At 37.4% G+C, this 27,769-nt stretch overlaps 2 protein-coding genes across 8 annotated transcripts in view; both read right to left on the reverse strand.

The window, feature by feature from the left end:
- Positions 1–21,444, reverse strand: MTFR2 (mitochondrial fission regulator 2). Of its 2 annotated transcripts, none has more exons than XM_005859043.2 (8): positions 21,362–21,444; positions 11,480–11,595; positions 8,346–8,450; positions 7,794–7,906; positions 6,623–6,855; positions 4,442–4,799; positions 2,398–2,587; positions 1–849 (listed from the first exon to the last, which is right to left on the reverse strand). In XM_005859043.2, the coding sequence occupies exons 2-8, from the start codon at positions 11,540–11,542 to the stop codon at positions 814–816; spliced, it is 1,098 nt and encodes a 365-aa protein (XP_005859105.1). In that variant the 5' UTR covers positions 11,543–11,595; positions 21,362–21,444; the 3' UTR covers positions 1–813. The 2 variants fall into 2 exon arrangements, with proteins under 2 accessions (XP_005859105.1, XP_014389347.1); XM_014533861.1 differs by lacking the exon at positions 21,362–21,444 and adding an exon at positions 12,172–12,268 and having other exon boundaries at positions 2,393–2,587.
- BCLAF1 (BCL2-associated transcription factor 1) overlaps positions 20,472–27,769 on the reverse strand; it is a 26,520-nt gene continuing 19,222 nt past the window's right edge. For 3 of the 6 annotated variants that reach the window (XR_001360705.1, XM_005859047.2, XM_005859046.2), the window contains 3 exons: positions 27,344–27,490; positions 21,591–21,803; positions 20,472–21,450 (listed from right to left, as the gene is read on the reverse strand). Coding sequence is in view for 4 of the 6 variants with exons in the window: in XM_005859047.2 (XP_005859109.1) it covers positions 21,445–21,450; positions 21,591–21,803; positions 27,344–27,490 (366 nt within the window). In the remaining 2 variants the exon portion in view is untranslated. Of the gene's footprint in view, positions 21,451–21,590; positions 21,804–24,044; positions 24,173–27,343; positions 27,491–27,769 lie in introns of those variants that run through there. The other 3 variants (XM_005859044.2, XM_005859048.2, XR_001360704.1) reach the window with 2 other exon arrangements.

The following is a 27,769-nucleotide window of genomic DNA, read 5'->3' on the forward strand; positions in this document are numbered from 1 at the left end:
CACGTTACAAACGCACATTTATTTTATTTACAAAGGAACAGAGTATAACTGTAATGTGGAACAAAAGAAAAAGATAGGCATACATATTTACATAGTAAGTATAGGCAAAACTTATGACGATTCTTTAAATACTAGCATTTATCAAATCAGTTTCTAAAAAAATAATTATCACCTTCAGGAAGAACTTTTAGGAGGCTCAACCTATATGATTAAAGCTATGACTATCTGAGTGAAACAATTACATTCTTTAAAAACCTTCCAAGTTTCTGGAGGTCAAATAAACCAAATCACCAACAATTTTTAAAAGATTCAAAGGCTCTTAATTTAGGATGTCATAATTGCTTTAAGAAATTGTTTAAAAATTCAAACATACTATCATTTGCTGAGTAATACAATATAGACTTAGCTTGTATTAATATCTTAATCCATTAAAATGGTTTCTATTACCTTACAATGAGACCCTACTGTTCTCTAATGAGAAACATTAAGTCAGTCACTACTTGCTCTTAGAAAAACCATTCCAAGGGTGTATTCAGCCTTTAATAACATTAACATACATGAAAAAAAATCAATTATTATACCTATCATCAGTAACCAAATCCAGAGACGGGTATTCTTAAAAGTCAAGACTTTTCAGACCTCTGCACTAATATATCCTGGCACACAGAGTTCCTTTAACTTCACTAACAGGAGATTAACATGTAGTGGAAGACATGCTGGCGAATCTGCGTCTCTCCTTCTAGCACAGACACAGCTTACGCCGCCCACACCTCGGTCGTGACGCCTTTTGCGTTTGTCGGTTCTTCCTTTAGGTCACTGTCCTTTTGCCTGTGAAATGTGATGTCCAAACTGAAATAAAGCAAATGTTTAACACAGAAATTATTCCAATGTTTAAAAAAAGAAAAAATGGCAATACAAGCACCGAATGACTCCTTGAGGTTTAATTCATTCAACAATAAAGTTACTGAGAGTGGGCTTTGTGGCAGGCACTGCGCCTGAAACGACACAAAAAGATACCTGAAACGACACAAAAAGATACGCTCTTTCTCTAAGACGCTGCAGCTGACAGGAGAGAAGATGCTAAGAACAGTGCACAGTATGAGACAACTCTGTAATACCTCATTAATCCACTGTCGCTGGGAAGCAGTATGTTCTATTCAGTATATTGTTACCCGAGTGAATTTCTTAGGTAACTGAAGATTTCGAACATCCTAGAATTTTAATAAACCAGGTTCTAGTCACTGCTCTGACAATCAGATGTGGGGTTACGGGCAGATTACTTAAACACCAGGAGGTTCATTTTCCTCGTGTGTAAAGTAGGTAATATTAGCCTGGAGATTTTTTATTTGTATGTTTAGGATATTGCTGTGAAGATCGAATACTATGAGTAAAAAAGTACTTTGCAAGTTCTAAATTTATATGCAAATGTTAAGCATTTATTTGTAGGCACATTTGCATTATTATTATAATAGTTCTAATCTATAGACTTTTTTGTCTTCTTAGAGTGAAGGATGTAATTTTCTGAGTCAACATGATAAACATCAGATACTGTACACACACACCGTTGCTCAGACTACTCACGCTAGGACCCGGCAGGACAATCTCCCCCCACTCTGCTGTGCTATCTGCTTCTTCGTTTTCCCGTCCCCTCTGCTGATGGCGGCCACCCTGAATGCTCTCCACCCGACTTCAGACCCTGCTCCTCTTCCACAGCTTCTTGTCCCCAAGGGTTACTCCCATGTACTACCTCAGCTAAACTACGAGATGGAATAAAAACACCCTCAAAATTAGAATTAAGCCTAAATTTTAAAAGATACTTCAAGTAAGGAGCAAACTTCAGGGTCAAGCGTTGGAAATATAGTGTGGCCCTTTAAGCCACCAAGAAGCACTGTCACTAAAGAGAATAATGATCCCATTGTTTTAAAAGCACAGTTAACATTCTATTTGCCTAAATGATCCAGAGTCTACACTTGACTGAAACAATGGAGCATTCTCACGTGACTGTGGTTGGTGTGAACCTATGGCACGGCTTTTCTGTGTCCTCCCCAAGTGTCGGGCCCCCAGTTCACACCGCAGACAGCAGCATCGAGCAAGCACCTGCCTGGGATGAGCCGGCACAAACTTGTGCGCATATTTTCCAATTCAAATGTTTTATTTTAAAAACTTCATAGAAGGCTGAAAGCTAAATGGGCATGTAAAGCTAACGAAGACAGAAACATTAGCAGCGCCAACAAATAATTGTGTCCCAAGCACGTCACACTCGCGGTCAGCATGCAGCCCGCCAGGCGCAAGTGTGACATGCTTGGGTAGCCCATTCTGCAGTTACTTTAAGAGAACTTGAAGGCAAAGACATGTCATAAATAATACACTTTAGAAAAACTGAAAAATTAACTTTACATTGTTAGAGCTCAGCCTTGAAGTTTCTGGACTAGAAAATGGAGAAGACTCCCAAGACCTATTTTCTTTCTCAAAGGAATCATCTTCTTGGAACGCAAATTTCTGCTTCAGTGCCTGGGAAATTAAAGACACTGGATCCCACTGCGAACTGTGTCTTTTCCTCTTACGAATGGGTCTGCCTCCAGGTGACCTATATTTAAAAAAAATAAATTAATTAAAATTTGTGTAATTTAAGCTCCTTGTTAACAAGCACAGCAGAAATATAAGCATAATGTACTACAATCTAATAGGTCAAGAGAGTGAAATTTTTTACCACGAATCAGAAAACCAAGTGGGGATCTACCACAACCTTGTTATGACCTAGGACTCATCAAAAATCTGTGCTGAAGATCTTTATTTTAAATCACCAAGTGTTTCAGGGGGAAATTTTAAAGAAATATTTAAGAACTTTTAAAAAAGATTCATGAAAAGAGAAGCATTCAGCTAGTCGTTCACTCCACCTTCACTTAATGCTATTAGACCAGGCTCCTTGTGACACTTTGAGGGCAGAGCAGTATCCGGCTCCCATGGAACATTCTGGGGGCAGATGGTCAATGAACATGTAAGCAGGATGACTGGGTGCAGCAGTAAGTGCTACAAATAAAATAAGCAGGTCAACGTGACAGTGACTAGACGAAAGCACTTCAGATGAGATGACCAGGAAAAGCCTCTTTAGGGAAATGACCAGCAGTCAGCTTAAGAGCAAATATTGGTGGATTCATCGGGACGGAGCTTGGTGCGTGTGAGAAAAGGAGAAAGAAACCAGGACTAGCTGCCGTACCACGAGTACCACAGGAAGTAGGACCTGAGGTTGGAGAGAAGCCAGAGCTGGGTCCCGGCGAGACTTACAGGCCCCAGCAAAGTGTCTGTATTTTATTCTAAGCTCATGGAAAATCACCAGAGGTTTGAAACAGGGAATGGCATGACTGACTTCAGTTTTTAAAGGAACAGTCTGGTTACTATATGGAGAAGAGTGAAGGAGGCAAGAATGAAACCAAGAGACCGGCAAGGAGGCTACTACAGGGCTCAAGCTGAATGAGATGGTGGCTTAGGTGGGAGTAGCAGTTGGATCATGAGGGTACAGAAATTTGAGCTACATACTGATGGAAAAAAAATACACTGATGAAAAAGAAAATTTGAGCTACATACTGATGGAAAAAAAATACACTGATGAAAAAGAAAATTTGAGCTACATACTGATGGAAAAAAAATACACTGATGAAAAAGAAAATTTGAGCTACATACTGATGGAATTTGAGCTATGTGGGACAGAAGGTATTAAGAAAGAGGTATTAAGAAAAAGTCTACAAACAGAATGATAAACTCCTACCTGGCTTGCATGCCCCGTGTAACTCGCATTTCTCCTGACCAAGAAGGAGACTGAAGAACTTCCTAGGAAAACTCAAGCCCCAGAGAAAAGACAAACAACTACTGAAGCCTGGGGTCTGGCCAACGACGTGATCAGGGTCTCTCCTCACTCACTAAACTGCAAAGCCCCGGGCGGACACGCCACCTCACACAAAGCACCTGCAAGCGGCTTTTCACTCTCACTTTTAAACATGAATTTTTAGGTAATACATGTATTTGGGTCCCACATCACCAGATAATTAAGGGTTCAGAACCACACCTAGAAACCAAAATCAACAACATTCTACATACCGACTTAACTAAAGACTGTGATTTAACGATACTGGGGAGATGTAGTAAGTGTATGTGTGCCTGTGTGTGAGAGGGTAGACTGTCTATGAGAATATATTCCTAATGTTTAACAGTGGGAAGAAAATATAAATAAAATATTAAGAAAAAGCAAATAAAGTATGTTTTTTAAAAAAATATGGAGATAATATACTAGAAGAGTCAAAAAATTGAAATGATTCTCTGGGAGGGCCTTTTGGGGTGAAAGGGGATAAAAGAGAAGATGTGTATAGGTTTAGTTTGATAAATATAATTTTTTAAAACATTCCTGATAAAATTTTGGTTCATTTCTCAAATGATGACAACATACCGTTCAATAGCACGAAGTTTAATCTTATTCATATCCTTTAGAACATCCAACATGTTTGGAACATCTTTGTTTTTCTGGTTTTTTGAATGACGATTATAATTGGTCTTACTAGCACCTGGGTGCTGTTTTTTCACTTCAGTTGCTGTATTATCTGAGTCACAAATATGAGTATATTCTGGCTGCACAAGAGAACATGGAGGCTGCAGAGAAGAAAACTGAGGGGGCAGAGGGGGTGGAGGAGGAGGAGGAGCGGGAAGCACTGAACTTGAAAATGGGTCTGGTTTGACACTTAGTTGAGCAGTTCCTGATGATGACACTTGTCCCAAACCACTAGGCCCATCAGTCGAGTCAAAGGAGCCTAGAAAACAAAGCAGTCTGTTGAAAAATCATGCAAAATTCTCTTTCACATAACACTAATCAAAACCAAAACAGAAACAATTTCTGTAATGCTGCTAAAATAATGATGTGGCCAGAAAGGAGAAGCAATCCCATCTGCTTAGTCATTTCTGTAAGAGTCAAGCCAAATAAGAAATTTACTTTTAATCCAGTTAGGGTTCTCTGTGCTGGCCCTTAAAAGTGGGAACAGGGAGAAACACTTCAAAGAGAAAATAAAAAGTGCTTTTTCAGTAATTCACATACAATCTAAATTTCATCCTCTATTTTAAAAAGCTAAAACATAATCAAGAACTTATAGTTAGAAACACTCAAAATGGTATCTCTATGATAAACACCCAAGCATACACTTTAGGCAAGAGCTTAAGGATGAGTCGAGTACAGTAGTCTTCCTTATGCATTTTCACTTTCCATGATTTGTTACCCAAAGTCAACCTTGGTCCAAAAACATCAAATGGAAATTCCAGAAATAAATGACTCGTAAGTTTTAAATTGAGTGCCCTTCTAAGTAGCACAATGAAACCTCATATTGTCCCACTCTGGCTCACCCAGGACATGAATCGTCATCCCTTCATCCAGCATCTCCACCCTGTACACACTCCCCACCCATCGCTCACTCCGTAGCTCTCTGGGTTATCAGACCGACTGCTGAGGTGTCCCAACGCTTGTGCTCCAGTAACCCTTAACTGACTTAATGCTGGCCCCAAAGCAAAACAGTACTGACGCTGGAGATTCGGATATGCCACAGGGAAGCCGGGAAGTGCTTCCCTTAAGTGAAAAGGGATGTATTTATCGGAAAAAGCAGAGTATACATAGGGTTCAGTACTAACCGTGTTTTCAAGCATCCACTGGGAGTATTGGAACGTACCTCCCCTTGGAAAAGGGGGGACTGTTGTACTTAACTCTTTCACAAGAGATTTGCTCCTAAAAGGCTGTAGCACATGATTGCTAAAAAATGTGTATTTACATCTCATTTTTATTATTACACATTATGTAATATCTATCTATTATATATGTGTATTTATAGTATAATGTATATACATTGTTATATGTAAATTATATGTATATGTGTGTGTGTGTGTGTATATACACCTATATATATTATGTGTGTATGTCTATAGGTTAAAGCAAGTTTTGTCTCTAAAAATTTAGAAAAGGGTCATCTAGAGAACATTATTCTCCTAACGAGGTGAAATAGCAGCAGTAACTTCAAACTACAAATCTATGAAATCTCAAATCTTTCAAATTAATGCACTCTTCCTCTTAAATTTCCAATGCTTTTCTGAAGATTTAGAAAAGTTTACTTAGAAAACAGGCTTTTTTGTACAAAACTACTATCTTCTGCAGTACAGTTAGCTCTTCTTTAAACCAAAACTATCTCCCTCAATACAAATGTCTTTTTTTTTTAATCCTCTCCTGAGGATATGTTTTCATTGATTTGAGAGAGGAAGGGGGGCAGAGAGAGAGAGAAGAAACATCGATCAGTTGCCTCATGGATGCGCCCCAACTAGGGATCAAACCTGCAACCTACGTATGTGCCCTGACCATGAATAACCTTTTGATGTACAGGATGACACTCCAATCCACTGAGGCACCCAGCCAGGGCCAAATGTGTCTTAATTTATTCTAAATAAACATCAAACAAAACATTTTTATATAGCCAACATCTTTTTGTATTTAATGACATTCACGAGATACATAAACATCAAGCGTTCTTATTCAGAACTGTACTGACTTAAATACTAGGCGAGTACCATCTATCTGAAACAAAAACCCAATGTTACTTACCAGAATTAGTACTGTTTTTCAGCTCCTGCATTTGCACAATTGCAGCAATCTGAGAACGAAGAAAAGTGAGCTCGTCTTCAAGGGCAGCTATTTTTTTAATTGCAGCTTCATTTACAGGCTGAGAATTCTTCATTGGTTTGTTATGTCTTAGACCAGGTGACGGTGGATCCCGAACTAGTTGCAAAGGATGGAAAACCTCAGTCTCCTCTTCCTCATTTTTCCATACGCCATTTCTATGGGTGGAAAGAAGGAAGAAATGGGGATGGAGAGAGGAAGAGGGAGGGGGAGGGAAATTTTCCAAAAGAAATAAATTATTTCAGTCCAAGAGGAATACAGACACCAAGACAAAATCAGAGTAGCTCTCTTTATCCCATGACTTATCTCTAGACTCACTGGGGACAAACACAACATCTTGTGTAACTGTGTATTCTCAGTATGTAAAACAGAAATTAACCTTTAATAGGTGACCAATAAGTGGTCAGTGAACGAAGGAACAAGCCCTGCTTTTAGACTGTAAAACAAAAATAATTATCCTGTAACTGTTCTGCCTATTCGCTTTAAACACACAACAAGTTGTTTTATTTAGAAATTCTGTGTTCTGAATACACAGTACTGAAAGGCCTTATATTCAGTACAATGTTAAGAGTAAATTTATGGTATTCTAATTTTTTGAAAATTGATAACCCAGTTTGACATGTAAAAAATTTAGTCGTAGTATTTCAATAACTGAGCCTGGTTGTGCTTATAGCCTGCATCTGAATATACTAACACATGTTAGTATTCCCTAGGAGAAAACACATACAAATGTTGAAATAATGTTTAACATCATTGCCTGTAAGAACTAGGTTAAGTTTTGAATAAATATATTAAATAAAATAAATCTAGTTACCTAGTATAGGAAATAGCTTTCTCATAAATACAAACATAGTGACTGTGATGCTGTTTAAATATCATTCCTTCCTAGGCCTGGTGCTAGGTTTAAATGTTCAGTAAGAAAAACTGGCTAAACATGAGGAACAAGCAGTCATCCTTATTAGGAAAATATTAGTCGGACACAATGCAGCAGAGAGACAGACAAAACAAAAAGGCCCACTGAGTCTGAACTTGAACACGTCCAAGAATTCAGATGACAGCCCATACCCCACCTTCCAAGATCAGTATATAAATTTACCGAAATCTGAGATAAATGGATTCTTCATCATTTGCCACACACAAAATATCAGCAAAAGATGGAACTACAGAGCCACAGTTACCAGAGTCTACAGAGTTCAAGAGTGGGATCAGCTAAAGGAAAAAAAGGAAAACAAAGTCAGAGCTCTGTAGGGAGTAGGGGGGAGACACATGCCATGGAAATTAAATAAGTTAAAAATCCAAGCGGGAAAAGGGATATTCAATAGAAAACCATGCACCTATTAGTAAGAAAAAATACTGAGGAAAATATTATCCCAAAGTCTATACGTGTAGCAATATCCTCTCCCCTGGTTAATGTCATCTATCATCAATCACAAACTATAAGAATAAAATACTTGGTATTGCTTTGCACCTGCCCATCTTTGAATGTAATTATTTAAAGAAATAAACACAAAAACATACGTGATGACTTGTTTCCAGGGATAAAGGTTTTTGCAGGAAATATTTCTTCTTTTGTCCTATCCTGTATCCCCTGGGTTACCTAGGATTATTTTATACACAGTGATTCAACATTGCATGCTGGCTGACATACCTCAAAATCAGGCCTGCGACAAGCTTCTAAAGGAAGAATTTTCCCAATAATACGAACAATACTCCGAGCTGATCCATAACCTTTGTTTCCCCAAATCTGCAAAAGCTATTGAAACATAAAATGTTGTTTTAAAAAGTACTCTATTTTAGGTATCTTTATATATCTAATGCAAAAGATGCAATCACGTTTATTTTTTTAAAAGAAAATACAGAACGGTGTTCTCAAAGTCTTGTCTTCAAAGAATTACATTTTGCACCAAACCAGATCCAATTCAGACATTTCAAGCAATTAAAGGTGATACGTGGCCAGTGGTGTCCACATTGAACAGTGTGGCCTTGAGGATATACTAGTAGATACCAGAGCTGTTAACACTAGAATCTCCGCCAGCCTGAGCAATTGTATTTAAAGTGTCCTGCTACCACTCATGTGTGCCCTCGCTAAGAACCACAGGCCTAGAGGCTTCACTGCAGTGAGAGTACATACTATAAATAGTCACCCTATTCTTGATTAATTTGAATGGTACCTTCATATCTTGCTCTGCAATTTCCATCCTGACAAACTTCTACCCTTCTAACTCTCATTCCTTCATTGCCATTGACCATCTTCATCATTTCTATTATTTCACCTCCTTCTTCTATTCCTGATCTAGGACCCTCATTTTTTTTTTTTAAATCCTCACCTGAGGATATGTTTACTGATCTTAGAGAGGTAGGAAGGGAGAGAGAAAAAGAAAGAGAGAGAGAGAAAGAGAAACATCATCAATAGGTTGCTCCTATATGTGACCGGACCGGGGATGGAACCCGTAACTTTTTGGTTAAAGGATGATCTTTTCTTTTTAATTGATTGATTTGAGAGAGAGAGAGAGAAACACTGATTTGTTGTTCCACTTATTTATGCATTCTTTGGTTGATTCTTGTACGTGCCCTGACTGGGGATCAAACCTATAACCTTGGCATATCGGGACGATGCTCCAACCAACTGAGCCATCTGGCCAGGGCCCCTCATTTTGACTTGACTGACTTTCATACCAAGCAGGGATTATCAAGTTATTTCAGTTGATATGCTCTCAAAAATGGTTCATCTTTTTTCTTTTTTTAAAAATATATTTTATTGATTTTTTACAGAGAGGAAGGGAGAGAGATAGACAGTTAGAAACATCGATGAGTGAGAAACATCGATCAGCTGCCTCCTGCACACTCCCTACTGGAGATGTGCCCGCAACCAAGGTACATGCCCTTGACCGGAATCGAACCTGGGATCCTTAAGTCCGCAGGCCGACGCTCTATCTATTGAGCCAAACCGGTTAGGGCTGGTTCATCCTTTTGATATGTGTCCTCATATTACTAACGGATAAACTAGCCCCACTACAACAATATTTACAAAGATTACTTTGCACAGGTATTCTGCAAACCCTTCATAACATGTTATGCTCTCTGTGTCGCCTCAAGTAATTGCCAATCTCTGAAATCCCCAACACTACTACTTTCATCACCTATAAGTGGTCTCACCTCTCCTATTACTGAGAAAATCAAGGACAATGATTTAATATAGTTCAATTTTCACTCCTCTCCATTCAAAATCTCCCCACTATCTCTCAATTTTATTCTACTCTTGACTGTCCAGCTTCTGTCCAAGGCTTATTTATTTATAGGCTCTGCCCAAGTACCTTTTTCAGGGCATTGCTCAATCACTCTCATTTGTATCTTAAATATTTTCCTGTCTATAAGGGTCTTCCCCGGTGCGTGCAAACATGATGAAGTTACTTCTAACACTGAAAAGAAAAATATTCACTCCTGCTGCCCCTTCAAGTTGATGGCCTCTCTTGATTTCTTTTCACAAACTGATGCCACCTCCCTTACTCAGTTGAATATCCAACTACGTACTATAATACAGCTGCCATTCCCTACCTACTGAAATCCCTAAAGACACCAATAATAGAATGATAAATCTTCAAATATTACTCAGTCCTCGTTATCTTCAACATAACTATTTCTGAAATTCAGAATGCTTCAATGACATCTTCCATTACGTCATTAAAGTCCATCAGTTCAAATCTCAAAATAACATAGATAACTCCAAATCTGAATCAAGTCTTTTCCTTCCTACATTCTAGAACCATTTATCCCATTATCTGCAGGATACCTGTACTTGTCTATTCTAACAGCACATCTGGCTGACCTTATCTCCCGACTCAAACTAGTTCCTCATACTGAGTTGCCTATTTATAAGAATGACACCATCATTCTTCAACTTACTTTTACTTAAAATCTTGAAATTATCCTTGACTACTCTCTTCTAATTCACACACCAAATAGTCTATTCTATAAACCTCCCTACTATTTTGTGTCTTATATTCAGTCTTGTATTATACTTATCTGCAATGTTGGCTAGTCCTCATATTTTTAAACACCATAAATACAAAAACCATGTATTGCTATTCCGTATCACCTGCAGAACCAAGTGTATTGTCTTAGGTGTAGGAGATGCTCAGTAAGTAGACAAAATTGGATTTGCTTTTCATTCTCAGACTTAAGTCATCCTCTCTCCTTCTGACTTATTCTGAATATTTTGAGCTATAATTTGCCATTTACCTTAACAAAATGATTAGATGATTAGATGATTAAAAATGTAATTTGCCTATGCAATAAAAGGAATTCCATGAAGGTCATGTCTATATTTTGTTTGTTTGCATATTTTTTTAATATTTTATTGATTTTTTTCAGAGAGGAAGGGAGAGGGATAGAGAGTTAGAAACATCAATGAGAGAGAAACATCGATCAGCCGCCTCCTGCACACCCCCTACTGGGGATGTGCCCACAACCAAGGTACATGCCCTTGACGGGAATCGAACCTGGGACCCTTCAGTCCACAGGCCGTCGCTCTAGCCACTGAGCCAAACCGTTCAGGGCTGTTTGCATCTTTTGTTGGCATTTGACCCATCAGGTAAACAGGTTCCTAATAATCTTATCCCTTTTTAAAATCAAACTATCAAAGGTAAACTATTGCAAACTCATCGTAGTCACACCTACAGAGAAATAACAATTTCGCCTTAAATGTTTACATATAAATCATTTTCAAAATGAGACCCAAGAACAACTACAACAGGTTCATTCAAATCCATTAAAAACATTTACCTGGTCCATGGGAACACCGAAATATTCCAGTATCTCTCTTAAGGTATTCAATATGAAAGACATTGATGAAGCAAACACAGAAGAAATTCAAGGAAACATAATCAGTTTCTTGATACCTTCAGAAAAAAAAAAATTAGAGACTGTTACTCTTGACAAATAAATAGTTGCCGTATAAATTGTATGAAATAAACTGCAAGTCCTATCGTTACACATTACACCATCAACTAATCTCTTCGGGCCAGCATTATTTTGAAGGACGTCAAAGAGAGAGGGCATGGGGGTTGGGGAAGGCTTGGTAAAGGAAGCTTCCATGTATCCGTTAAATTGCATTACAAGCTCATAGGATGTTTAAGCCTCATAAATGTCAATCAACAAGAGACTGGACACTTAGCAGAGAAGCCCTCGAGTTGGCTGGGGCAGAGAAGCTCCCGCTGACCTGACAGCTGCGGACGGATTCGGGAGAGGGATGTGGTCCGCCCACCCTGGAAAGCAGGCCGGGGGCCGACACAAGGTGCAGCACCACCCAGCCCTCCTCGCTCACTTTAAAGAAAAGGAACATGAACCCCAAATCGGTGACTTCACTTAGTCACCCAACGAGTACGTAACTGGCCGAGACTTGCGCCCGGCTGCTCCCGCGCTCTGGCAGCACCAGTCCTTGGGGGCTCTCCTACCAGCGGAGTCGCCTCGCTCACCTTCCTCCCAAGCCGAGCCCCCGGCCCACTCGGGACGCCGAGCCGCGGTCGTTAGGGAGCTCAGCCTCGGAATCCTCCGTCGCCTAAGCCCCACGGGCGCTCGAGCGGGTCCAGGGACGCCCAGACCAAAAACCGCAGCCTGGGTACTCCACCTGCTCCCCGGTCCCGCTACTTCCGCGTCCCTGGACGAAAATCAAACTCCGCGGGCCGTGACTTGCGCCCGATGTGACTGGACAAGGCTGAAGATTGCTGCTTGTGATTGGTGGTACGATAACCAATCAGGTTACTGTTATTTGGACAGACTACTGGGATTTTTTTTAAGAGGGCGGGCTTTCCGCGGGACAACCAATAGAAACCCTAGGCAGCTGGTGGGCGGGGCAGGCTGCAAAGGGCCGCTCGGGGCGCGGTTTTGGTTCCCGGTGCTGTCCAACACGGGAGTCCACAGCCGGGCGCTGTGGAATCATTATGGGCCCTTGAGCCAGGCCCGCGACCCGGAGTTCCTGCTCCACACAGATCTGCGCAGAAAAATCTTCGTCGCCCCTACCCCCAGACCGGAAACGGGGCCACACTCCAAAGTCGCTGGCCTTTTGCTGTTCGATCATTTATTCGTTCAGTGAGTGAACATATGCTTATGGGACTAGCCCGAGCTCTGCACTGTCCTCGAGGGATCTGCAGCTTTACAGTACCTAGAATGTTCCTTCACGAAACGCTCCTGGTATCCAGGCTGCCAAATACGGGCTGGACACTGACCTGGCCTCGCCGTGGATGGCAAAGTGATCCCTAAGTCATAACAGGTGATATTCCAATTTTCAATTCTGATCTGAGGTTACTGGCTTCATAAGAGACAACAGCTTTCTCTTCTCGTACTTTAGCGAGGGATGAATTAGTTATATGACAACCTAAGATCAACTGTGTAGGGGGAATTGCAATGATGGGCAAGACAGGTAAGGTCCTTGCCCTCCTGGAGCTTACCTTCTAGTGGAGACCGGAGAGAGGCTTTCTCTGAGCACCATATGTACATAGCATCTCTCCACTCTCCTTCCTACTTTTCTTTATAGCACTTGTCACCGTGTATAGTACACGGTGGGGCAAAAGTAGGTAGTTGTACCTGAAACAGTTTATTCTTGTATTATTTTCCATCCAAACCACTGTAAACCTTTTTGCCCAGCCCTGTATTTATGCTCCCCCTGCAGCCAAACTAAACTGTGAACTCCAGAACAGAAGCTTTGTTTTGACCCCTGCTGTATCTTCAGTGCTTTAGAAGCCTGGTACTGTATCTATACTAATAAAAGGATAATATGCTAATTAGACCGAATAGACCGGACATCTTCTAGACATCCTTCCAGACAAAGCCACGGTGGCAGGGGCCAAGGCAGAGGCGGTTAGGGGCGATCAGGCAGGCAGGCAAAGGGGTTAGGGGCGATCAGGCAGGCAGGCAGGTGAGCCGTTAGGAACCGGAGGTCCCGGATTGGAGAGGGTGCAGGCCAGGCTGAAGGACACCCACCCCCCCCCCCCACACACACACACACAATTTTCGTGCACCAGGCCTCTAGTATATAATAAGCATTTAACCAATTTGTTGAATAAAATAATTGGATATGGAATGAGAGAAAACAATCACCAAGTATGGTTTGCAATTAAGCAACTGGCAGAACACTAGTGATTGTAAATGACAGGCCCAGATCTTCGCAGAAAAAAATTTGTCTATATTAAGGTGAAAGTAGGGGCAGAAGAGTATCGAGCAATAATATATAAGGCAAATGGATAAGCAATCCTACATGAAATCAGTAAATTACAATATTCTCAATATCCCTTGCCCTTCTCTTTTGCCCTCAGAAGTAATCTTAACACCTTATCCCATTCCAGTGTGATATCAAACAGCACATAATACTGGCCACAACAAACGCATCCCTTGAAAACATAACAGGAACCAGCACTAACGCCTCCTTCAGGCTGCACTATTAATAGAACTCAACACTCAGCTCTGAATTAGATACAAAGGTGGGCCCATGTCAAATGCTACAGCCCCCATGAACGCTTTGCTGATTTCCCCCTTAAATTAATTTTTCAGACCCTTTCTCCATTTTGTTTACTAAAGCATTCATTCATACATCTACATCTTGATAATCTTGAGATCTGACATTTTTTTCGATTGTTCATTTTTATGTGAAATTATTTCTCTCAACTTTGAGAATGCAGGATTCAGAAAAGCTTCTGACTTCAATGTTCAGAAATATGGTGGCTTGCTTTCTAAGACTTTCCTGGCTCAAGTTTAATTCCCCTGAAGTTTAATCTAGTCCTCTTTGTCTATTGTCTCTCTCCTGCTTACTTTTATCCCATTTTTAGTACTTTCTTCTCAGTGTGAGTCTGGTCCCTAAATGGCAGTTTGGTCTTGGCAAGTCTGTTTTTAGATTTCACTGCGTTACACTACTCCAGTCTCTCCATTCTTTACTGTGGGTACCTTGCACTGTTAGAGAGGGGAAAAAACTCATTTCAGCTGGCTGATGTGGGATTCCCCATTTCTCATCTATCAGACGATATCCCAATTCCTCTACAGGCATAGAAATCAATACCAGGCAGGTTGGTGATTTCCCCCCATTTGCTATTTGGGGGTTCATGAGAAAAGCTTCTCACCTAGTTTAATTGCAAATTCCATCCATAGTTATCCAGTTTGGGTAAGTAGGTGTGTTTTTTCAGAACTAATATATGTTCTGAATCCCCAAGACCAAGAATTAATTAACCTATGCACCCATTGCCAGGTGTACCTTTTCAGTGAATTAATGGAGAGGCCGAGGATTGGATAGGACCAAGACTAGAAAGATGTGTATACAGTCTTGCAAACTGCCCAGAACTCCATTAGCCTTGTGACCTACACCTAACTTTTAGACAAATTCAAATTACTGTAATTATCCTAATAAAGAGGGAATATGCTAATTGACCACCACACCCTCACAAAATGACGGCACCCACAGCCAATAGAGGGAATATGCTAATTGACTGCCACGCCCTCACAAGATGGCAGCACCCACAGCCACAAGATGGCGGTGCCCAGTTCCCTCAGCCCCGCCTCATCCAGCCTCAGTCCCCCAGTCCACTCAGCCCCACCTCACCCAGTCCCCACAGTATTCAGCCTCATCCAGCCAGAGTCCCCTAGTCCCCTCAGCCCCGCAGGGGAAGGCAGTTAGGCGTCAATCAGGCCAGCAGGGGAGTGGTTAGGGGGCTATCAGGCTGGCAGGCAGAGTGGTTAGGAGCCAGCAGTCCTGGATTGTGAGAGGGATCTCAGATTGGAGAGGGTGCAGGCTGGACTGAGGGACACCCCCTCCCATGCACGAATTTCGTGCACTGGGCCTCGTCTTAAATAACGGGGCAGAATACAACATACTACCAAAGTATGCAATAGCCTCTCCAACCTGAACCATAAGTCCCATGAAAGGGTGATCTCCGTATTGGGATGTACATGCCCATAAAATTAAGTTTTATAACTTCAAAAAGAAAAATACTTAGGGCCTTTTTCCTTGTTGTGTCTATGCTTGAAACCTCTCAGAGTAGTAGTGACACAGTAAATATAAACAGACCACTACTACACACCTCTTAAAGGGTCATTAAAACTTTATATTTATTCAAAAATTTTAGAAACTAAGACCAAGATTTTCCTTGATATAAAATCTCCTGAAAATTTCCTTTTTTTAATTGACAATAAATATGATCAAGTAATGAAAAACAGAGCAGAGGCCTATTATATCTAAATTGCTATTAACTTATAATGATGTAATATGAAAATTACAAAATCTAAGTTAAATGTTTATAGTATAAAGGAGATTTTATTTGAAACTTTTAAGTAATTTATATAAAAGCAAGCCTAGATTATGCTTAGTGTTTGAATCCAAAGGTCTTATGTGTTTTAACTACTATTTTTCAACAAAAAATTATACTATAGCTAGACCTCTTGAAAAGCAAAAAAGGTTTACTGATGTTTGATTTTTCTGATTCCATTTTTTTAGATTTGTGACTTGATAAGATTCTGTGATCTGTTTTCTGATACATTCATATGCTCACAAGTAGGAATGCTTTGACTCTTATCACTTAAATAAAACCTAGAACACAGGAAAAATAGTTAAAAGGATGTCCTGCCAGTCTTCTGGATCATCCAAAGAGTACATCAGTACTCCCAATGTTTCCATTTAATCCTTTTCATTTTTAGCAATAACTTTTAACAAGAAAAAATTCAACATAAAAATACCAAATAACATATTTTGATTGCCTTACAGCTAACAGCAAATTGTCATCCAAGAATTGGCATATAAGGATGGAACCTGCAATCTGTATACCAGCTGGGGCAGGGATGAGTATCTTTTATCACAGTATCATGGAGGGTGGAAGGGAGGAAGCACTTTAATTTTGGAAGTTGAATATCATCATCAAATATATGCATAAAAAATAATTGTATACTGACATTACAGATAAATTATTTTAACTATCTTTACAGACTAAGATAGTTAAACAGATAAATTATTTTATTGTAACTATCTTTAGAGACTAAGACCAAGAATAGCATATATTTGTGATGCTATTCAACTTCTTTCAAAAAAGTTCAAAGTGTATTTAACATTCCCCTCATGGCAGTCCTAGAAGTACCCTGGAAGCTTAATAATGTTTAGTTTTCCCTTTCTAGTACAAATAAGACATAAAAATTATGGCCTTTCATAGTCTAGGACTAGATAATAGCAAGTAAACGACTATCCTGGTAGATGAGAATATTTACTTTTCTGTGGCCCTTTACAGTCCATGAAATTTGCAACCACTATGATAGCACCAAGTTACTGCCAAATAGTTCATGCTGTGGATATAAATCCTTTCAATTCAGCTAACTGTCCAGTGTATTTACTATTGTCTGCTTTTATTAAAGGGAGGGCTCATTATTATTGAATCAGCAAGTTGGGCAAAGCCGAGAGATTAAGAAAAATTTGATTCCAATTCTTATGGGAATAGCATTAAAACGCACTTGCCCAATCCTTTTCTACTTACAATAATCAAAATTATCTCCTGCATTTTAAGAGTGCTACAAATCAGTTCACTGTTGTAAAACACCTAAAATATCTGCAGGAAAAATGCTGTTCTCATGTACAGATCATTATAATTGAGACATTTGAGGGTTTTTTTCCTAGTAGTGGTGGTGAAATGCCATCCTAATGCCCATTTTCTTTAAACACTGGGATCCATTTTTACAGGCTAAAGAATAATGAGGTAACAATATAGAGAACAAAATTAAATATACAACTTCGGCTTCATTCTCATAACTGATGCACACTAATCATCAGTAATCATTACTAATCATTTCTGAAAAACCAGGAGTCCAGCTCATAAATCAAGTCTCCAAGGTTCCAGTCAGACAATGGAACACAACTAATTTCAACATATTTCTGGATTCCAAGAAACTGAGTAATAACAAACCTTGTTCACTTAAAACTTCATTAATGTTAAGACTCCGAATTTTTAATCTCTACTCCAATAAATTTAGACTCTGGACATTCAGATTTAAAAATAAAAGTTTCAACTATTTGAGAAACCTAAATATATAGAACAGATAATACTCTAAAATTTTGTTAAGGGATATATCAGTGTCTACTACTCAAGAGACTATACAATCCCATGACAATGAAGTTTATTTCTTCATTTGCCTTCCCTATCTAGTGTCTTCATGAATTAAGTCTGTACTTCTCTTTATGAATATAAAAGGAATATGTTTTGTATGGAAACAAAAAGTATATCAAAATCTAATTGAAGCCCCAAAAGAAAAAAGCAATTATGTAAATTCTTTAAAAAAAAAGTTAAATATGTCCCTAATAAATAAGACAGTGTACTTTTATATAGAGAACTGGTATTTAAAATTACCTAGTGATATTAAACATACTTACAAGTTACTTCCCTAACAAAGTTTTAAAAGGATAATCTTCCATTTGTATTAGACAAAATCTATTTGTCTCAGTATACACATTTCTGTGAAAATGCGTTTAAAGTTGACAGAATGGCCCATTTTTAAAATTTCAAATAAATTGTAAAAGGGGCATTGTAAGAATTATATCAGATCTTACTCAAAGACTAACTTAAAAAACCAAACAACTTTTTAGTTATTAACTGACCACTATGTTTTTAGAAAGAAAAGTAATGCTGATTCTCCATCATAATATTATGGCTGATGAATTCCTGTATTATTACAGGAACAGAAGGGCTAAACTGGAAATCTGAATTCCTGCATTCTCTAATAATGACCTGGAAAATTTCCCATTTTTCCAAGGGAAACAAGAAAAAACAGTATATAGGGGTTTGAGGAGTTTTATAAAGTACGTATCAACCCCCTCAAAAATGCCACACCACACCAATAATTTTCCTAAGACATTAATTGGTATTCTAAAATCTAGAAATTGGCCATAGAAATCAATTGCATAAAACAGACACAGATATAATCTCAAAATCAGGTAAACAAACAGCTATTACCACTTATGACATTTTTATTGGCATATGACAATTTACAAGAGTCCCTGTTGCATTACTAGTATACATCACACTGAGTAAGAATCGTTGAGCCATCTACATTCATTCTTATTGGGTAATATTTTCATCTCAAACTATAATTCCCAACACTTGATTTTAACAGTGACAAAAGGGAACAATAGTAATTCCTTAGAGTAGGCTGTAATTGGAAAAACATATTTTGCTTTTTGTATTAAAATTCTAAGATGTTGAAAGGTATACACATCTAAAGACTGAGTCATGGCCTTCTTAAACAGCTATCTGTTCTGGAAATACCCTTTGGTTGAGTTTTATTTTCTTTCTCTGGGCAAAAGGAAATCTGTTAATGCAGATATCAAGTCAGTATTTTTCTGGCACTTGCAAACATATATCCTTACCAAGAGAAACCATTTAACTTTTATAACATCAGGAAGTGTGGAATTAAATTGTGGTTTTAAAATACACACAGCCCTGGCCGATGTGGCTCTGTTGGTTGGAGTGTTGTCCGTACACAAGGTGGCAAGTTCAATTTCCTATCAGGGCACATACCCAGCAGGTTCAATTCCCTGGTCAGGGCACATGCAGAAGGCAACTAACTGATCAATGTTTCTCATTAAAATAAAAATACACAGACTACTTTTTATATGCTTGACTTTTTCTGAAAAAGAAAACATCCACAATCATCCTTCCTACTATATTCTGGTAGCATGCTCTCTCCTCAATTTTAAAAGAATAAAGTAATGGAATCCTCAACATATCTGGGTTAAAGCAATGCACCTGCACTGCTTAAAATATAACTTGATAGGACTTAAGTAGCTTTATTCCCAACTCCCTAAAATAATTTCTCAGCAAATTCCCTTTTTCCTGTTGTCTTTAGTGCAAAAGAAAAACTGCACATTTAAAATCATGCATAGAGATTTAGTATTCAACAAAATAACTGTTAAAATAAAAGCTAAATTTATTTGTATAAAATAAAATGGTTGTGAAAATTCTCCTGTGTTGGAGATCAAATCCATGTTGCTTTAGCAACTAATTATTCTAACTGGAAGGGTATTAGTTTTGTTCTGATCAATCCAACACAAATACTTGCTTTGACAGTATTCCTCTGCTGTAACAATTTCAGAAAGACAAAATTAACAGGAGAAATCACGCAATACTAAAGATCTTAGGGCCATAAAAATCACATATTGAGGTTCGGTCCCCCTCTCCCACAACCCACCCAATAGCTCTTAGCAAATTCAAATTACCCTGGCTGCAATCAAGGTGCTAGGAAGATTGCAAATCATCAAATGAGAATGAAAGGGCCATACACTTAAGATCTTTAAAAGATTACACTAGCAGAATAAGCATCATCTCCTTTTAATGCAAACATATACAACTAATTCAATTGCTGAATTAATGAAATTTGACTACTTTTATATATGCTCATAAAGCAGACATACTTAACATTGAAATTTACTATTTCGGATTTTCATTCCTTTAAGAGCAATCAGCATAAGCATAAAGGTAATTCACATTTTCAAGATTATCTACCTAAAAAATAGAACCCTAGGAAAGAAAAGAAAAGGCCATTTTACAAACTGAAATAAGGGGGAAAAAAGTAAAAACAAGTTAGATCAATGCTGCAACAAAACTTCCTGTCAAAACTTTTATTGTTGACATTTGAAAAACAAGTTACTTAAAATACAACTAATGAACAGTACGTTGTTTGCCAATTTTTTATGGTTAGACTACAAACTAATATTTCAACTGTCCAAAAGATCAAATAAATATGTAAGATATCAAATATGTAAGATATCAAATCAGACACATCTTTATTTTGCAGGATAATCCTCTTCCATACCACCACATCACGATTACAGGTTTTGTTGTGTTAAAAATAAAATGTTCGGTAGGAATGGGGTTTTTATTTGCTGTTTATTACAAACCAGTTTCCTCTCTCATAGAATAGCTGCTATCTAAGACCATGACTCTTACTTTCAAATAAAAATAGAATACTGAATTTTGAATCCAAATAGTAAAGGCTCCTAAGTGTGGTTTTTATAGGCCACTGCTTACTCTCAGTAAAAAAAAAAAACAAAAACAAAAAAAACGCACAAAAAAAACAACCAACAAAAAAAACTAATACTTTGTAATTTAACTTTTATGAGTTTGTATTTCTTAGTTCTTGGCAAAGCTGTTTTTCTTCTTAAACATTTGCTGAAGTGTTAAACTAGCTTACGTTTACCAAAGTAACAACTTTTTCTGGGGTACACTTCAAAAATTAGTCACCCTACAATGTAGTGTGTTTGAATTAAGAAAAATGTTAAAACAGATGTATACAGTTAAAATAACTATGTGTGATCTCTATAAACAACTTCTTTTCCGAAATCTGTATGTAGAGCTAACGTTTACTTCAGCATAAACATTAACGAACAGGGAGGGAAGAGAATCAGATCTTTCACAGAGCTGTACTTGACCATATCTTATAGACAAAGCAGAATTACAATGCATGTAACAAAAACAGTAAAAGTATTATTTTTAAAAGTTGATAGTTACAAATAGGGTACATTAACAATTTTCTACTTTATTTCAGTACAATTTTCAACATACAATCTACTATTTTTCAAGATATTTGAAGACTTAAAACAAAACTTCTATAGACTACTTGCAAACAGTAAAATTTAAGTAAAATGCTTACATTCTTATTTGAAAACAAAAATCAGGTAAAAAAAAAAAGTGGGTGCAAGTTCTGCTCTCTGTTGTAATCTCATGTCAGGTTTATTATTCCTAAAAAGAGAGAAAAAATAAAGATTAGCAAAGATGTAGAGTATGAAAATGATCTATAAAAGTCATTGTTCCTAACAATTAACTGCCCCACCAAACCCAAGAAAATCTGTTAGAGTCACTAACAACTTGAAATTGTCTACCTTTTCTTCTTTACGCCTGTCCTTCTTTTCTTCATTATTTTCCATGGTCTCTTCTTCATCTTCAACAATCCCGTCCCCTTGGTATTTGTCATGAGTCCATTTTGGACTGCTACCTGACTTTTTGAAGTTAAAGCGCCCTCTGCCACGTTGAAAAGTACCACGACCTCTTCCTCTTTTGGCCCAATAATCCACACCATCATCTCTGTCATCATGCTACAGAAAGGTTAAAAACAATCATCACTGAAATGCCTTTCTTGTAAGGAAAATGATTATATCCCTAAATCATAAGTCATGGTATAAATTTCCTGATTTGGTTTATGAGGTTGGTAATGTTTTAAAACAATAAAACAAAACCAGTAAAATAACTTTTCAACAAAAACTTTGTCAAAGCAAATAATTACATTATACTGCTTAGTAACCCAAGCACTGAGAGCTGCCCAGACAATTTTTTGGAAAATCTCAACTGCTAAATTACTGCCAAATTTCAAATTTTTAATTTTTTCCTTTCCAGTATTTCAATCTAAGTCCACTTGTTACTATTTATACTGCGTGTAAATGAGACTAACATTTTTCCAAAAAAACTTCAGTCATAAAGATGTGAAAAAGTTATAAAAATATCATTACAGTAACATCAACATTAAATAGGTGGTATGAATTATACCTTACATATAGAAACAGATTTTAAATCTGAGATTTAAATCTAAATCTATGTATATATATTACACATCAATCTTCAGGGGTAGGTCATCTCAAATCATGATGATTTCTCCCTAGAGAGTATTTCTCCCTAGAGAAATACCTCAACTTATTTATTCTTCACCAATCTGAAGTACCGTAGCTATTACATTCCAATCATAATTTTTCACTAACTGCATCCGAATAGAGAGTTTCACAAATTAATAATTATTCCATTAATCAAAACAATCTGCAAAACTAAAAAGTACCTGACTTTGTGGACAAGTCAGTGAGTATTACATTCCAAAGTTCTCCTGTAATGTAATGTAATTTAACTGCTACCCCCCTTCACAATTGAGAAATAAGGCAAAATGATGCCCCGGTAGGAGACAACAGGCATAAATGCAATGTTGCATAACCTATGGATTACTGATATTGATCAACTCCCAAGTCACTAAAACGTTTCTTCAAATTATATGATATGAGCACATTTTTCAAAACAGAATATGCCTTTGTGCCTATTCATGTAATACAAATCACCCTCCTGCATGACTTAAAAGCTCAATTACACATGTAATTAACAGACTACATAAAGGAACATTTACAATTCCTAAAAATCTATCTTTACCAAACCAATGAAACGTTACTGCTAGAGGTGTGTAAGACTCCATAAAAAACAAATTTAGCAACTATCAAAAGTATAAATTTCAATGCCATAAAGTTTAATTTGAAACTGGAAATAAACTATTTTAAAATAGTCTGCCATTCAAAATAATGCTCATGCAATTAGATAATTTCAAGGTTTCCTTTGATATCAGCACACCCAACTCCAAAGTAGTTGTTTTTTATTGTTTGTGTATTTACATAGTATTTCATAAATTTGTGGGAAAAGCAAACAGGTTTTGCCGTCAGAGGCATGGGTTTATATCTTAACAGAAACTTTGTGACTTTATTTCATTTTAAAAGAGAGAGAGAGAGAACCTTAAGGAAACACAGATGATCTGTAAAGTGTCCAGCCCAGTGTGTGACAAAAAAGGTCTCAATCTACTGTGCTGTTTTATAGTGTTTACTATGGGAAGTCACTGTTTCTGATCACTTTCTATGTATTTACTCATCTAATCCTCACAACAACCCCACCAAATACTGTTACTAATACCATTTCAGATATGAAAAAACTGAGGCATGGAGAAATTGAGTAACTTGCCCAAGGCCACAGCAGTAGTCCTTTGCAGTACCCTTGTACCACATCACCTACAGAATACATTTCCCAGTAATCTTGGTAACAGTGAATGATTACCATACAAGGCAGCTAAGAGTAGAAAACAGAAAAAGCAGTAGCAAAGCTCGACATGAGGTTAAACTAACCAGTACTTTTAAAGTTACAATCATTTTAAATTGGGCTAAAAAATAACAACCAATGGCTAGAACATTACACTATATATTGTACTTCGGAAGTTAAGTGACATTTTAATGCTAAGCATACTAATCCTCAAGTTCTAACACCCATACTAACTCTTAATCCCCAAGTTTAATCTTATTACAACTTTTAAAAATTATTTCACAAATGATAAAGGGCCAGAGAAGTCAGATATGTGCAGTACACAATTAAAAATGTTATACATGGAGGCCATATTGACAACCAAGATCTTTTGAATCCCTTTATCTCTTCTCCATAGAATGATCAAGTATCAAAGGGTTAAATTCATTAAAACTCCAATCTTGATCCCCCTTTCCCACCAAGGGTTTTTTTCTCTTCCTCAAGATACAACATAAACTCACCACCGAGAACTTGCCCACTGCAGCACTTTTCCACTTGCTCCAACTTCATATACTTGCCCTCCATAGAATTTCAGGTTCTAAGACTATTATATCTCCCGGAGTACTTATTATTGAAAATATCTCCATATCTGCATAAATCCAAGTTTTAAGATAGGAAATTTCAGAAAAGTATACAATAAATGTTACTATTACTCAGTAGTGGATGGACAATTCCGTGCTTGCAGAACCAAGGCTTTGGAGCCAATACATGGGTTCAAATTCTGACCCCATTTCCACTAGTCATGTAATATTAACTTTGGTCAAGCTGCTCAATTTCTGTACCTCAGTGTTTTCCACATCAAAGTGAAATGATGGCCCCACCTCAAAAGGATTTTATAAGCATGCAATAAACACGTGTAAAACAGATTTATGCCCAGAGTATCATTATTACCGAGTACTATGTTTCATTAATATAGATAAACCTTCCATGCTGGTAAACTGTTTTAAAAGAATCTAGGGGAATGTGTATAGTTTTCAATCTCATTTCCTCAGAATCATGTTTTTGTTTATACTGCTATTCTCAACATTAGTTGTCTGAAAAATCAAGTTATCTTTACAGAAGATGCAAAATCTTTTAAATTTAAATATCCATGTAAAAACCAGTTGTCATTTCAATGGCTCATTAATTAAGAACCAAAATAAGCCTGGCAGATGTGACTCAGTTGGCTGAGCATCTTTCCATGCACCAAAAGGTCACTGATGGATTTTTCTCTCACACATCCATGTTTCTCTCTCTCCCCCTCCCCTCCTCCCCCATCTCTAAAATCAGTAAAATCATGTTTTTTAAAAAAGGAACCAAAATAATTAACTTTGGGAATTGATTTATAAGAAAAAAATGTATGGTGTTCATTTTACTTCTAGTAAACATCAGTTTGTGCCAAATGTACATGTATGCTTAATGCAGAAATGTAAATTTTTAAATATAACCCAGAACAGCAACATATAAAGAGTTACTACTACTTCTTAAAATAACACACCTCTTAATTAGTAAAACTGCTAATTACAGACCAACCTAAAATGATTATGTCCCAATTTAAGATAAAAAGATACTAGGTTATGAAATAAAGCCACAGAAAAAGGAAGTTCTGGCCTAAATTAAATATTTGTACAATAGTACAAGTGTTTTATAAAATCTACTAATTTTACTTCTCTTTTTGACCTTTCACATTTGATCTACTCTCTGGCATTTTTATCATCACCCAACTCCTCACCCCATCTTTCAAAGGTTGGCCTTTTAATCTCTCCTCTTCTGACTGAGAGATCTTATAATGGCTTTAGTTGTGTCCTGTAAAATGATGGCTCCTAAATTTCTCTTTCTAGATATGCATTAAACAACTATCCATTGCACATCTCAACTTGATTTATCCTGGGCATTTCAAGAACTGAACTTAATCTCCTCAAATGGGTTTCTTTCCCTTGTGTCCCCTATATCTCAAGAGAATTTCTTCTCAGTACCAATACCCAACTAGTGGGTCTCTGAGTAAATCCCCACAAATGTTACTTTCTTTTCTCAAATCTAGCCCCTTAGCTCACTCAAAATCACTCAGATGTATCTGTTCACAACCATGATTCTTCTAAAACTGCTTAAAATCCAAACTTACAAAAGTATTATGGCTTTCCACAACTTAGCTCCTGCTTTTGCTTTATTTTCCAGAACTTATACCAATCATCTAGCCACCTGAGTCCTGGAATTCCCTGTATCAGGATCACCTGACCATCTTTTAAGCTCAAGATTCAAGCCAAGGTCCTTTACCAAGTTTATCTGAATCACTCTTTCCTTTGCAATAATCCACCATTTCCTCCTTTGGAGAAAATCCACAATACATATTTAGAATGCGCCGAAACCAGTTTGGCTCAGTGGATAGAGCGTCGGTCTGTGGACTGAAAGGTCCCAGGTTCGATTCCGGTCAAGGGCATGTACCTGGATTGCGGGCACATCCCCAGTAGGAGATGTGCAGGAGGCAGCTGATCGATGTTTCTCTCTCATTGATGATCGATGTTTCTAACTCTCTATCTCTCTCCCTTCCTCTCTGTAAAAAAATCAATAAAATATATTTTTTTAAAAATGCCTGCTTCTCCCTTACTAGTTTCTAAGCCAAAAATGGAATTATATCATATTTCTCTTCCCATCCTTCAGACCTAGAATAAATAACAATCTGTTATACATAAATTCTTAAATCAAGAGATGGATCTTTTAAACTGTTCTATACTGTAACAATAAAATGCCTTTCACTTTCCAGATTGTCAATTCAAACAACTCAAGCATAAATTTCTCCTCATAGGAGTACATGCTAAGCAAACATGCATAATGTACTCTGTAAAAATTTAGCATTTTTTGGACTCTTGGTCATTAAAGTACCCAAAAAAGAGGCAACTGGGAACTAATTTCTGAAACAATCATATTGTTCATTTTCCAAAAAAAATATCAACCTACTTCAGAATATAGCTCTAGCCTCTAACTTAGCTGATGTGCCATGGAAATTCAGATTTATTCAAATAATACATTCATAAAAGCCAAATGAAAGATACAATTCTGTAAATCCAGTACTATCTTCCTACTTGCTTCAACGAAACAACTAGGTCTGCATAACTAATCTCTGAAACATGACTTCCCTGAGAAGCTATGACAAAAATGAATGCTTCTGTGGTAATAGTTTCGGTGTTTCCTTAAGTCTGTGTCTGTAATGCAGGACAGACCCTTCTCCTCCATGTCAAATTGCAGAAAATTTCCATCACTAACTAGAGAATCTTTCATGACCACCTCCTCTAGTTTCATTCCTTAGAAAACTACTTCAAGTTAAGCATCACAAGGAAACATCAAATTAGTGTATCTAGCACATTCCCGTAATGTGACTTTTCATCCTCCTTTTACTCCAAATAGCCTCCCTGAAATCCTTAATTACATGTAGAATTCTTCTTGTCTTTCATTGAAACAATTGGCTGTGATAATAGACAGTAAATCTTAATGAGAAGTTTCTACAAGTTTCACTGTCTTATAGACAGATAACCTATATTGAAGTTCTCTGAATGTGGCTATCAAATCAGGTATAAATTTTAGATACCCTGATCAGCCCATAGGTGATGTCAATAAAGAACAGACAGGACTAAAGGAACCCACATTTTCAGTACTTCAAACCATCTGGGTAATGAACTTTTATTTAAGAGTTCCCACATTATGGTGAAATCTTTTCATAGCAGTGGATATCTGTATGCTTTGAAAATTAATGCAAACCAAATAAAGACAGATGTCTAACACCCACCAAGAAGTACTTCTTGCTCTTTGGGGTATATTCTGGATCCCATTCCTCTTCCTTCGGTCTCTTTTGAAAAGTAGTATTTGAGTTGTTTGGACCAGTATTTGTCCCAGCAAAAACTCCTCTGGCTCTTCCTCTGCCTCTAATTCGAAACTGATTAACATTAACAAAGTTGTTTAGTAATGCAATTAAAGGTATTTAAGTTACATGCAAACTCTTAATTTTACTGCAGTAACAAAAAACATATTTCCTAATTTCCTTCCTAAATCCCAACTCATAGCCACTAAGGATGGAAAGGATGGCCATTTTATATCATGGGCAAAAAACACTGCCTTCTGAAAGTGAGGTTAAGAAGAAATGCACAAAAACTAAGTGTTCGAATACTACACTTTCCATGGCCTGACCTAGTATTTTTAAATAAAAATAATCAAA

The sequence above is a fragment of the Myotis brandtii genome, unplaced genomic scaffold (genome assembly GCF_000412655.1).
Source record: "Myotis brandtii unplaced genomic scaffold, ASM41265v1 scaffold123, whole genome shotgun sequence".
NCBI classification, from domain to species: domain Eukaryota; kingdom Metazoa; phylum Chordata; class Mammalia; order Chiroptera; family Vespertilionidae; genus Myotis; species Myotis brandtii.

Coding starts and splice junctions, on each gene's coding strand:
- MTFR2 (XM_014533861.1), bottom strand. CDS start 11,542: ATGTCTTTCATATTGAATACCTTAAGAGAGATACTGGAATATTTCGGT. Junction 6,856..7,793: donor TCCATTTATCTCAGATTTCG/GTAAATTTATAT, acceptor TTCCACCCATAG/AAATGGCGTATGGAAAAATG. Junction 4,800..6,622: donor GAAAAACAGTACTAATTCTG/GTAAGTAACATT, acceptor TTTGTTTTCTAG/GCTCCTTTGACTCGACTGAT.